At 45.1% G+C, this 12,471-nt stretch overlaps 1 protein-coding gene across 1 annotated transcript in view; it reads right to left on the bottom strand.

The window, feature by feature from the left end:
• The window catches only part of SUSD1 (sushi domain containing 1), a 488,868-nt gene that overhangs the window by 386,677 nt on the left and 89,720 nt on the right, over positions 1 to 12,471 (bottom strand). Inside the window, exon 4 of the mRNA XM_073549625.1 lies at positions 3,506 to 3,658. Coding sequence (XP_073405726.1) covers positions 3,506 to 3,658 — 153 coding nt within the window. The remainder of the gene's footprint in view (positions 1 to 3,505; positions 3,659 to 12,471) is intronic.

The following is a 12,471-nucleotide window of genomic DNA, read 5'->3' as shown; positions in this document are numbered from 1 at the left end:
CCAGTGCTATAGGGGTGCAACTGGGCCTTGCTTAAATACCACTCACCCTCAGTAAACCCTTCTTGCCAATTACTGGATTTAAGTCAACATTGGGGCTGTTTTTAGCAACATCTTGCTTTTTACAAATACATTTCAGTTCCTTGTAAAAAAATATTCTGCTGCTTATGTATCACAAACAGTTCTCTTAGAGCAATGTCTTCTGCTGAGAGAGGCTTATGACAGGCGTGTCAACCATGACAATCAGCGTTAGTCTCCTCATTGTGATAGCATTGTACAATGAGCAGTGGCGCGAACAAACATTGTCCATCTAGAGAAGCAATCAAATTGCCAACAGTCCAAGCCAACCTTCTCTGCGGATTTGGTGATGAGGATGCTGACACCATGACAAATCTCTGAATCAATGTCCAGATCCTGAGGTCTGAAAACATCTTCTTTGATAGTCTCTTTGAACTTGTCTAGTAGGAACTCCAGTCCTGTCAACCAAGAAGAATTTGAAAAGGCATCAACAGACACTGGCCTAGTACCAAGGTCGGCAGGGGTGAGATGGGATGGAATATACTGCCATTGTTCAGGTTTAGAAGACTTCCTGATCGTTTCAAAATGGTTACTGACATAGACATAGAAGCGCTTTGTCTGATTATATTTATAACCCAGAACAACTTTGCTGTCTGTGTAGACTATTGTGTCATCCACGTGGATAGATAGTTGGCTCTGTATGAAGTCTGCAATCTCTATGGTTAGTACAGCCTCTTAGAGTTCAAATCTGAGTATGGTGTGCTCAAATTTAGGAGCCAAATAGAAATCCAAAATGAGCTTCTTTGTTAATGTAAGAGGGTAGACAATGTTTCTGTTATGCCTTGCCTTTCTCTCTCATTCCGGTACCGTCTGATATATATATATATATATATATATATATATATTTATAATATATAAAGCTCAAGTGTGTGTATGTATGTGTGTATGTCCGGGTTTGGCATCCACACCGTCGCAGCTACAGCCACAAAATTTGGCACAGTCACACGTCTGGACCCCGAGAGCGTCCTAGGCTATGTTGTGAGGTGAAATTTTAACCCCGTGCAATTCACCAAACAATTTTACCCCTATCTACATAATGGGGATAAAGTGTGTGTGTATCAAGCCCCGCCCCTCATTATGATGTCATAATGGTTGCCATGGCGACGCTGATGTCATCATAGGTTGCAAGCCCCGCCGCTCATTATGATGTCATAATGGTTAACTATAGGATGGGTATATGGGCACGGGACTATGGGATGGAGGATATGTATGATGGGTATATGGGCACGGGACTATGGGATGGAGGATGTGTGATGGGTATATGGGCACTGGACTATGGAATGGCGGATATGTATGATGGGTATATGGGCATGGGACTATGAGATGAAGGATGTGTGATGGGTATATGGGCATGGGACTATGGGATGGAGGATGTATGATGGGTATATGGGCATAGGACTATGGGATGGAGGATGTGTTAAGGGTATATGGGCACTCGACTATGGGATGGAGGATATGTATGATGGGTATATGGGCACAGGCCTATGGGTTCATGGATATGTATGATGGGTATATGGGCATGGGACTATGGGATGGAGGATAATTATAATTTGCTATAACTAACCACAGTTAGTTACTATGCCCGGGCAGCGCCGGGCTCTTCAGCTAGTATATATTTATATATATATATATATATTTATATATACTGTATATATATATATATAATGTTATATTGGTACTGCTACACTACTATGTGTATTACCATGCTTGCTAAATGTTTAATGTACAGGGTGGGGCATTTATATGGATACACCTAAATAAAATGGGAATGGTTGGTGATATCAACTTCTTGTTTGTGGCACATTAGTATGTGGGAAAGGGGAAACTTTTCAAGATTGGTGGTGACCATGGTGGCCATTTTGGGTCCAACTTTATTTTTTCCAATGGGAAGAGGGTTATGTGATGCATCAAACTTATTGAGAATTTCACAAGAAAAACAATGGCGTGCTTGGTTTTAACGTAACTTTATTCTTTCATGAGTTATTTACAAGTGTATGACCACTTATAAAATGTGTGCAAAGTGCTGCCCATTGTGTTGGATTGTCAATGCAACCCTCTTCTCCCACTCTTGACACACTGGAGCACATAAGTTTTAAAGGAGTTGAATTCGGATGTCTTGTAACTCTTATCCAAACATAAATTGCCCACGATTACCCAGCCTAGATCAAGTCTTTGGACATATTGAGCATCACCTGGGCCATTGCATTGTTGACATACCTTGTAGACCTTCAGAATGTCCTTCCTGGGTAGAATTAGAATATCAGCATTCATGTCCAGAGGAGGAATTTCATTAGAAATGGGGATGATGAAGAACGGCTTCCGGAGTGGGAAATTTTTTTCTGTTATCAGGTATCTGGTATCATTCAATTAAGGATGGCAAGCGGATGTGTTTATTTCCCTTGATTGATGAAACAATGTACCCAGAGGATCTCCTGAAAGAATCCTCAATACGACCAGAGCAGGTGTTCAGGGTGTATGGAGCCAGTTGTCCCTTTATATTGAAGACCTCAAAGAGGTTACTATTCTGCAAATGATGCACATATGTGAGATTTCTCAGAGAGATGTGAGCACGAATCTCTGTACAAGCAATGGCAGTTAAAGTTACTCATTATCCTTTCCTCCCTTGCTTGATCAGCTGCATGTAGTAAGTCCAGGAAGAACAATGCAATGATGAACTTTACCCATTTCATTCAAAGTACCATGGGGAGATGAGGTAAGATGTCAGGGAAGACAAAGGGATGAAGATGAGGTAAAATATGGAGGAAAGAGGTAATATGAGAATCCTCTCTTTAGTCCTGATGCATATGCTGCCAAGATGGCACTGGCAAGAAAGATAGGATGTGAGGAAACAAGAAAAGAGGAGTTGCAGAGAGAGAGGCATTGTAAGAAATAACAGCTATTATCCATGAACAAAAAAATATAACAATGGCCTGTTAATGACAGCCAAGGAAAACAAACACTGTTACCCATCATATCTATATATGATAAATGAAAGAATTAAGACATATAACATTAGGCAAATGTCCCTATAATGGCAGAAAGCCTTTGCAGACGATTAGCTGAACTGCACAACCTGCCTGTCAATCCTTAGTCACATAAAAAAGACTAGGATAAACCCTTTCAAGAAAAAGAAAATCTCCTCCAAGGCCTTCAGAAAAAAAACGAAGAGTTTCCTGAGGTGATTTCTGCTTGTAAACTCGTAGCTTTTGAATTCCTAAAGAAACATCAGTGTGAGCATTCAGAAATAACACTCCAGCAATGAGAGTTATTGGTACAATATGTATTTACTAAATCAGGCAGTTCAGGAGAACTTGCAAGTAATCTTTAAACATTCTGAACAAAATTTGACTTAAACAAAAATAAAAATGGCTTTGTTATATAATTCCATAATAACTTGCATTAAGCTTTGAATGTTTGCATTTTTATTTACCTTTGCACAAAGATTTATCACCATTTGCTTGAAACGGCCCAGTACCGTTTTGTAAACTGAAGCCATCATTACAGTAGCATTCATAACTTCCAGGAATATTTTTACATTTTCCATTAACACCACATATATCAGAATCTTCACACTCATCAACATCTACAAATCAAAAATCAAGAAAAATAATATATTTAATAAAAATATTTTGAGTAATGTAACAGATAATAGTGTGACATTGGTGGAATCATAACAATTTCAGAATAATAATATCATGTGTTTGTTACTTTCATCAATATTTTCATTAATGTTTTCTGGGTAACATTTTAATTGGGGGCACTTAGGTAGCTCGGCCCAGCTGGGCTACTTCATCATGCTGCTTGGAAGAGACAGTGGAGAGCACATAAAAGTAAGAGGTTTTCAGTCATTAAATGCTGCTTCAATTGCTAGAATTAAGTGATGTGGGTCTATGCCGGGTGCTAGTTACTAACAGAAGCATGATTGCCTCTCAGCAGACAGAAAGGGAAGACTTTGACCCCTTCACGTCGAAGCCTGTTTTCACCTTCCTAACCAGGTAAATTTTTTCAATCCTGTCCACTGTCAATGTTTTTTCGTGATATATTGTACTTCATGATAGTAGTAAAATTTATTTGATAAGGCTGGTTTCACATTTGCGTTTTTTAGCGCTGGAAAAAAACGCATACCTGCGCATGCGTTTTTTCCCCTATATTTAACATGGGTGCGCATACCTGCGCGCTGGTACGCGCATGTATGCGATTTTCATGCGCTGCGTTTTTTTGGGGTGTGCGTTGGTATTTTCCAGACGCAGCATGTTGCATTTTTTGGCCCTGCAAAAAAGCGCATGCGCACGTTTTGCGCTAAAAATGGCCATTATAGCCTATGGATGCGCATATGTGCGCACTGGCATGCTCATGTATGCGTTTTTTTGCATATGCGTTTTTTTTTTTTAACCATGGAATTTAGGGGTTTGGGTTAGAGTTAGGGTTAGTTAAGGGGGTTTAGGGTTAGGGTTAGGGTCAGGGTCAGGGTTAGGGTTGGGGTTTGGGTCAGGGTTAGGGTTAAGTATGGTTTGGTTAAGGGTTAGGGTCAGGGTTAGGGTCAGGATTAGGGTTAAGTATGGTTTTGTTAAGGGTTAGGGTCAGGGTTAGGGTTAGGGTTAGGGTTAGGGTCAGGGTTAGGGTTAGGGTTAGGGTCAGGGTTAGGGTCAGGGTTAGGGTTAAGTATGGTTTTGTTAAGGATTAGGGTCAGGGTTAGGGTCAGGATTAGGGTTAAGTATGGTTTTGTTAAGGGTTAGGGTCAGGGTTAGGGTTAGGGTTAGGGTTAGGGTCAGGGTTAGGGTTAGGGTCAGGGTTAGGGTTAAGTATGGTTTTGTTAAGGATTAGGGTCAGGGTTAGGGTCAGGATTAGGGTTAAGTATGGTTTTGTTAAGGGTTAGGGTCAGGGTTAGGGTTAGGGTTAGGGTTAGGGTCAGGGTTAGGGTTAGGGTTAGGGTTAGGGTCAGGGTTAGGCTTAGGGTTAGGGTTAGGGTTAGGGTCAGGGTTAGGGTTAAGTATGGTTTTGTTAAGGGTTAGGGTCAGGGTTAGGGTTAGGGTCAGGGTTAGGGTTAGGGTTAGGGTTAGGGTCAGGGTTAGGGTTAGGGTTAGGGTCAGGGTTAGGGTTAGGGTTAGTTAGGGTTTAGGGTTTGGGTTAGGGTTAAGTATGATTTGGTTAAGGGTTAGGGTCAAGGTCAGGGTTAGGGTTAGGGTCAGGGTTAGGGTTAGGGTTAGGGTCAGGGTTAGGGTTAGTAAAGTCATGGTTTGGGTAGTGTGAGGGGCCACCTAAAAATGTTGGAAAAAAACGCAAACGCGGTAAAAACGCACTAAAAACGCATACAAACGCATAAAAACGCAGCGTTTTTTTCATGCATGCTCATAAAAATGCTTGAAAAAAACGCAGCAGTTGTATGCTTATGTATGCGTTTTTTCAATGCGTTTTTTTGCGGGAAAAACGCGCTGCAAAAAAAAGCAAGTGTGAAACTAGCCTTAGAATTATGTTTATTTGTGAAAAAATCAGAAGTTTGATGAAAATTTGAAAATTTCTCATTTTTACAACAAAATTTACAAAACCATTTTTATAGGGACCACATCACATTTGAAGTGACTTTGAGGGGTGTATATGACAGAAAATGCCCAAAAGTGATACCATTATAAAAATTGCACCCCTCAAGGTGTTCAAAACCACATTCAATAGTTTATTATCGCTTCAGGTGCTTCACAGGAATTAATAGAATGTGGAAGGAAAAAATAAACATTTAATTTTTTTCACAAAAATTTTCCATTAGACACATTTTTTTTCACTTTTACAAGTGTAACAGGAATAAATGAACCAAAAACTTCTTGTGCAATTTCTCCTGAGCATGCCGATATCCAACATGTGGGGGAAAACCACTGTTTAGGCCGGTTTCACATTTGCGCTTTATGGCGCAGCGACGGCCTGCGTACGGCCGCTAAGCCCCACCCCCTGCCGGCTCCCTGCCCACCCCTTCCGGTCATCGCCGCCCACTAGCGCACATGGATGCTTGCGATCTGCGCACCCTATCTTTAGCACAGGGTGTGCAGATCGTGCGCTGGCCGTGCGTTAGCAGGATTTTGCCGTGCGCTGCGCACTTTTGAAGGTGCGCCCGTGTGCGCCGAACGCAGCATGTTGCATTTCGGCGCGCATGGTGCACCTTCAAAAGTGCGCAGCGCACGGCAAAATCCTGCTAGCGCACAGCCAGCGCACGATCTGCGCACCCTATGCTAAAGATAGGGTGCGCAGATCGCAAGCGTCCATGTGCGCTAGTAGGCGGCGATGACCGGAAGGGGCGGGCAGGGAGCCGGCAGGGGGCGGGGCTTAGCAGCGGCCGTCGCTGTGCCATAAAGCGCAAATGTGAAACCGGACGTAGAAGCACAGTAGGGCACGGAAGGGATGGAGCGCTATTTGACTTTTTGAATGTAAAATTTGCTAGAATAATTAGCTGACACCATGTCACGGTTGGAGAGCCCCTGATGTGCCTGAATAGTGGATACCCCTCACACATGATACCATTTTGGATACTAGATCCCTCAAGGAACTTATCTATATGTCTATTGAGCACTTTGAACAGCCAGGTGCTTAACAGAAGTTTATAATGTTGAGCCGTAAAAACAAAAAAATAACATTTTTCCCACAAAAATGTTTTTAGCCCCAAATTTTGCATTTTGATAAGGGTAACAGGATATATTACACCATACAATTTGTTGTTAAATTTCTCCTGAGTATGCCAATACCTAAAATGTGTAGGAAAATTAATGTATTGGTACACAGCATAGCTTGGAAGTGAAGAAGTGCCATTTGACTTTTCGAATGAAAAATTTGATAGAATCATTAGCAGATGCCATTACATGTTTGGAGAGCCCCTGAAGTGCCTAAATATTGGAAACCTCCTGCAAGTTACACCATTTTGGAAACTTTACCCCTCAGGGAACTTATCTAGATGTGTGGTGAGAACCTTGAAACCCCAGGTGCTTCACAGAAGTTTATAATATTGAGCCTTGAAAATAAAAAAATCACATTTTTCCCACAAATAATGTTTTTAGCCCCAAATTTTGCATTTTTACAAGGGTAACAGGGTAAAAATGGACCCCAACATTTGTTTTACAATTTCTCCTGTGTACAGCGGTAGCCCATATGTGGTTGAGAACTACTTTTGAGGCACAGTGCAAAGCTCAGAAGGGAATCAGCATCATATTACAGTGCAGATTTTGCTGCACTGGTTTGAGGTTGCCATGTCACATTGGTAGAGCTCCTGAGGTGCCAGAACAGCAACACCCTCCATAAGTGTCCCCTTTTTACAAATTACACCTCTCAATGAATTCATCTAGGAGTGCAGTGACCATATTGACACCCAGTTGAGGATTATAATGAGCTCAATCTGGGCGGTAGCCCAGGGCCCAGTGGTGTTGGGGGGCCCACCAGCCCAAGGAAAATTGCCCCATTATAATCCACCACCATAGCGCCACGCCCGCCATGTACCAACCCCTTCCTCCCCCTCCGAGACCCATCGGCCACCGCAGCGCCAGCCCCTCACTAATAAATTCCTGCTGTGTGCACAGGACCTGTGATGAGGTCACAGGAGGGGAGGAGTCAGGGGTTACATGATCAGGGGCCCTTCAGTGGAGGCTCCTGATCATGTGACACCTGACTCCTCCCCTCCTGTGACCTCATCACAGGTCCTGTGCACACAGTCCTCAATGTGTTGTATGTGGGACTGCTGTGCTGATTATCATGGTGCTGGATGAGGGAATTATTTGTGTGGTCAGGAGGGGTTTACAGGTTGAATGTAGCTGCGTGTGCGTGTGAGGTGTACAGAGCAGAGCCGCGAATGTGCGAGGTGTACAGAGCGGAACTGAATGTGTGCGGCGTGTACGAAGCAGAGCTGCGAATGTGCAAGGTGTATGGAGCTGAGCGTGTGCGAGGTGTACGGAGCGGAGCTGTGCGTGCGAGGTGTACGGAGCGGAGCCGCGTGTGTGGACGAGGTGTACGGAGCGAAGCTGCATGTGTGTACGAGGTGTACGGAGCGAAGCTGCATGTGTGTACAAAGCGAAGCCGCGTGTGTGTACGAGGTGTACGGAGCGAAGCCGCGTGTGTGTACGGAGCAAAGCCACGTGTGTGTACGAGGTGTACAGAGTGGAGCCGCGTGTGTACTAGGTGTATGGAATGGAGCCCTGTGTGTACAGAGCTGAGCCGTTTGTTTATAGAGCGGAGCTGCGCGTGTGCGAGGTGTACGGAGAGAAGCTGCGCACGTGCAAGGTGTACGGAGTGGAGCCACGCGTATGTACGAGGTGTACGGAGCGAAGCTGCGTGTATGTATGAGGTGTACGGAGCGAAGCCGCATGTGTGTACAGCCTGTGACGAGAAGCATCTCTTCCTGTGTATCCGGCCACAGGCTGCACATCGGAGGCTGCTTCTTCTATCTGGGGAAGTTCATGAAGCAGAAACCTCTGTGTGACTCATGTGAAGTTACTAGAGTTGAGCGAAACGGGTCGAAAAATTTCAAAAGTCGCCGACTTTTGGCAAAGTCGGGTTTCATGAAACGAAACCCGACCCTAGGATGAGGTCGGCAACGAGGTCGGCGACTTACGCGCCAAAGTCGCGTTTCAAAAGTTTGTTTTGCCCTCTTTTTCAGCCAATCAGGATCCACGGACACTGTGGGCAACGTGATGACATAGGCAGGGGTCACCACCATCTTTCAGAAGGGCATGCAAGTGATTGGCTTGCTTTGGTGGGCGTCACAGGGGGTATAAAAAGGCGTGCACGCCGACCGCCATCTTACTTCTGCCGATCTCAGTATAGGGAGAGGTTGCTGCTGATTCTGTAGGGAGAGCGTTAGGCAGGGAAGAAGACAAAAAAACTGCTTCTGCTGCTAGCGATTTGGCCTGCACAACACACCAGTCACTGTGTGTGCAGTGCAAGGGGAGGCTATATAGTGGTGTATCAGTGGTGTTGGTTGTTAGGCTGCCTTCTAAGGCTTCCTGACATTCCTGCATTGCTGTTTACCCACTGCTCCGCAAACTGCTTTTTTAAAAGCAATCCCAATTTTTTTTTTTGTCCTGCTGAGAAGAAAAAAAAACTGCTTCTGCTGCTAGCGATTTGGCCTGTACAACACACCAGTCACTGTGTGTGCAGTGCAAGGGGAGGCTATATAGTGATGTATCAGTGGTGTTGGTTGTTGGGCTGCCTTCTAAGGCTTCCTGACATTCCTGCATTGCTGTTTACCCACTGCTCCGCAAACTGCTTTTTTAAAAGCAATCCCAATTTTTTTTTTTTGTCCTGCTGAGAAGAAAAAAAAACTGCTTCTGCTGCTAGCGATTTGGCCTGCACAACACACCAGTCACTGTGTGTGCAGTGCAAGGGGAGGCTATATTGTGGTGTATCAGTGGTGTTGGTTGTTGGGCTGCCTTTTAAGGCTTCCTGACAGGCTGGCATTGCTGTTTACCCACTGCTCTGCAAACTGCTTTTTTAAAAGCAATCCAATCTCTCTTATCCTCTAGTCACTTTTGTCACAGCTGTGCCATCGAGCCTGTGACATAGCACTCAGATATCAGTGGGCCTCACACAATCCAAAAGTGTCCAGTGTCCACAAGTGTCTGCAGAAATTCAAAATCTCCCTTATCCTTTCGTCACTTTTGTCACAGCTGTGCCATCGAGCCTGTGACATAGCGCTCAGATATCAGTGGCCCTCACACAATCCAAAAGTGTCCAGTGACCACAAGTGTGTGCAGAAATTCAAAATCTCCCTTATCCTCTAGTCACTTTGGTCACAGCTGTGCCATCGAGTCTGTCACATAGCGCTCAGATATTCATTGGGCCTCACACAATCCAAAAGTGTCCAGTGTCCACAAGTGTCTGCAGAAATTCAAAATCTCCCTTATCCTCTAGTCACTTTGGTCACAGCTGTGCCATCGAGCCTGTCACATAGCGCTCAGATATTCATTGGGCCTCACACAATCCAAAAGTGTCCAGTGTCCACAAGTGTGTGCAGAAATTCAAAATCTCCCTTATCCTCTAGTCACTTTGGTCACAGCTGTGCCATCGAGCCTGTCACATAGCGCTCAGATATTCATTGGGACTCACACAATCCAAAAGTGTCCAGTGTCCACAAGTGTGTGCAGAAATTCAAAATCTCCCTTATCCTCTCGTCACTTTTGTCACAGCTGTGCCATCGAGCCTGTCACATAGCGCTCAGATATCAGTGGGCCTCACACAAACCAAAAGTGTCCAGTGTCCACAAGTGTCTGCAGAAATTCAAAATCTCCCTTATACTCTCGTCACTTTTGTCACAGCTGTGCCATCGAGCCTGTCACATAGCGCTCAGATATTCATTGGGCCTCACACAATCCAAAAGTGTCCAGTGTCCACAAGTGTGTGCAGAAATTCAAAATCTCCTTTATCCTCTAGTCACTTTGGTCACAGCTGTGCCATCGAGCCTGTCACATAGCGCTCAGATATTCATTGGGCCTCACACAATCCAAAAGTGTCCAGTGTCCAAAAGTGTGTGCAGAAATTCAAAATCTCCCTTATCCTCTCGTCACTTTTGTCACAGCTGTGCCATCGAGCCTGTCACATAGCGCTCAGATATCAGTGGGCCTCACACAATCCAAAAGTGTCCAGTGTCCACAAGTGTCTGCAGAAATTCAAAATCTCCCCTGTCCTATAGACACCTTGTACCTTGTTTTACATTACTATATAGTTTCTTGGATTTTGTCTACATTTCTACCAAAAATGAGGAAGGCTGGTGGAAGAGGCCGTGGAATTGGGCGGGGGTTGGCAGCTGGTAATGATGGTGTTGGTGGTGGATCTGATGGTAGTGGCAAGAGCAAAATAGGACCGAATGCAGGAGGTGTTGAGCCTGCGTCATCGTCTGGCTACATAAGGCCTCGAACGCTTAGTTTTCTAGGAGTTGGCAAACCGCTTTTAAAGCCAGAGCATCAGGAAAAAGTTTTGTCTTACATTGCTGACTCAGCCTCCAGCTCTATCGCCTCCTCTTCTTCAGTTGTAAAAAGTAAAAGCACTGAGTCGTCATTGGAGGCTCATGTTCATGAACCACACCTTTCCTTGTGTCCTTCACCCCAACCAAGATTGAAGGATGACGCAGGCCATACTACTGATTACTCCATGGAGCTGTTTTCACATACCATGCCTGGATTATCAAGTCAAATGGTGAATTACCCAGGCCAAGATGAATCTGACATGGAGTGCACTGATGCACAGCCGCTGATGGATGATTCTGCTGGTACATTCACTCAGAGCACTACATTGTCCTCGCAGTGTACAGAGCCAGATTCTGACCCTGATGAGACTCAGGTGCCCCTTCCCGCACACTATACCACCATACACGGTGACACAGAGGAAGGTGCACATGACATAGAAGAGGAGGTGATGGATGACCCAGTTGTTGACCCAGATTGGCATCCATTGGGGGAAGAGGGTGCTGCTTCCAATAGCTCAGATGAGGAGCATCCACAGCAGACATCGACATCGCAACAGCTGTTATCTGGCAGGCCCGGAGCACTCCAAAGACAGGTTCCAAACATCAAAAGAGTTGCTGGACAGCTTGTCCAGAGGGTCAAAAGATCACAGCGTGCTAGGCCGCAAAATGTCTGCCAAAGTAGGAAGAGTGCAGTGTGGCACTTTTTTGACCAAAATCCTCATGATCAGGCCAAGGTTATCTGTAAGAAGTGTGCAAAGACCTTTAGCCGAGGGAAAAATCTGAAAAATTTGAATACCAGTTGCATGCTTAGACATTTAACCAGCATGCACTTGCAAGCGTGGACACAACACCAAACCTCAAGTGCCACATGTGCAACTGATCACAACGAAGGTAGTCAGCAATGCTACATTGTTTCCCCCACTGTAAGCCCACCGGTTAGCACAGCAGCAAATGTTGAGGTGTCGTTGCAAGGCCACAGCAGTCAGGGAATCCCACTGTTATATCAACGAAAGACTGATTCTAGGCCATCAGAAAGAACACCAGCTCCATCACCATCATCAACCCTCTCTCAGTCCGCCCTGTCCACCGCTACTTCCACCATATGCAGCTCTCAAGTCCAGCTCACCCTCCCAGACACTATGAGTAGGTCAAGAAAGTACTCAGTCTCTCATCCGCGTACACTGGGTTTGAACGCCCACATTGCCAAACTAATCTCGTTTGAGATGATGCCCTTTCGGTTGGTGGAAAGCACAGCTTTCCGCGAACTCATGGCCTATGCAGTACCACGCTATGACCTACCCAGTCGCCACTTCTTCTCTCGCAAAGCCATCCCAGCCCTCCACCATCATGTGAAAGACCGCATTGGCCATGCACTCAAGCAGTCAGTGAGCGGAAAGGTGCACCTCACAACTGATGCATGGTCCAGTCTGCATGGCCAGGGCCGTTACGTGTCCATCACTGCGCAC

Source organism: Dendrobates tinctorius, unplaced genomic scaffold, assembly GCF_039654945.1.
Source record: "Dendrobates tinctorius isolate UK_male_01 unplaced genomic scaffold, ASM3965494v1 ptg000160l, whole genome shotgun sequence".
NCBI classification, from domain to species: domain Eukaryota; kingdom Metazoa; phylum Chordata; class Amphibia; order Anura; family Dendrobatidae; genus Dendrobates; species Dendrobates tinctorius.
Note: the sequence above shows the minus strand (reverse complement) of the source record. Positions and strands in the feature narration are given on the sequence as shown.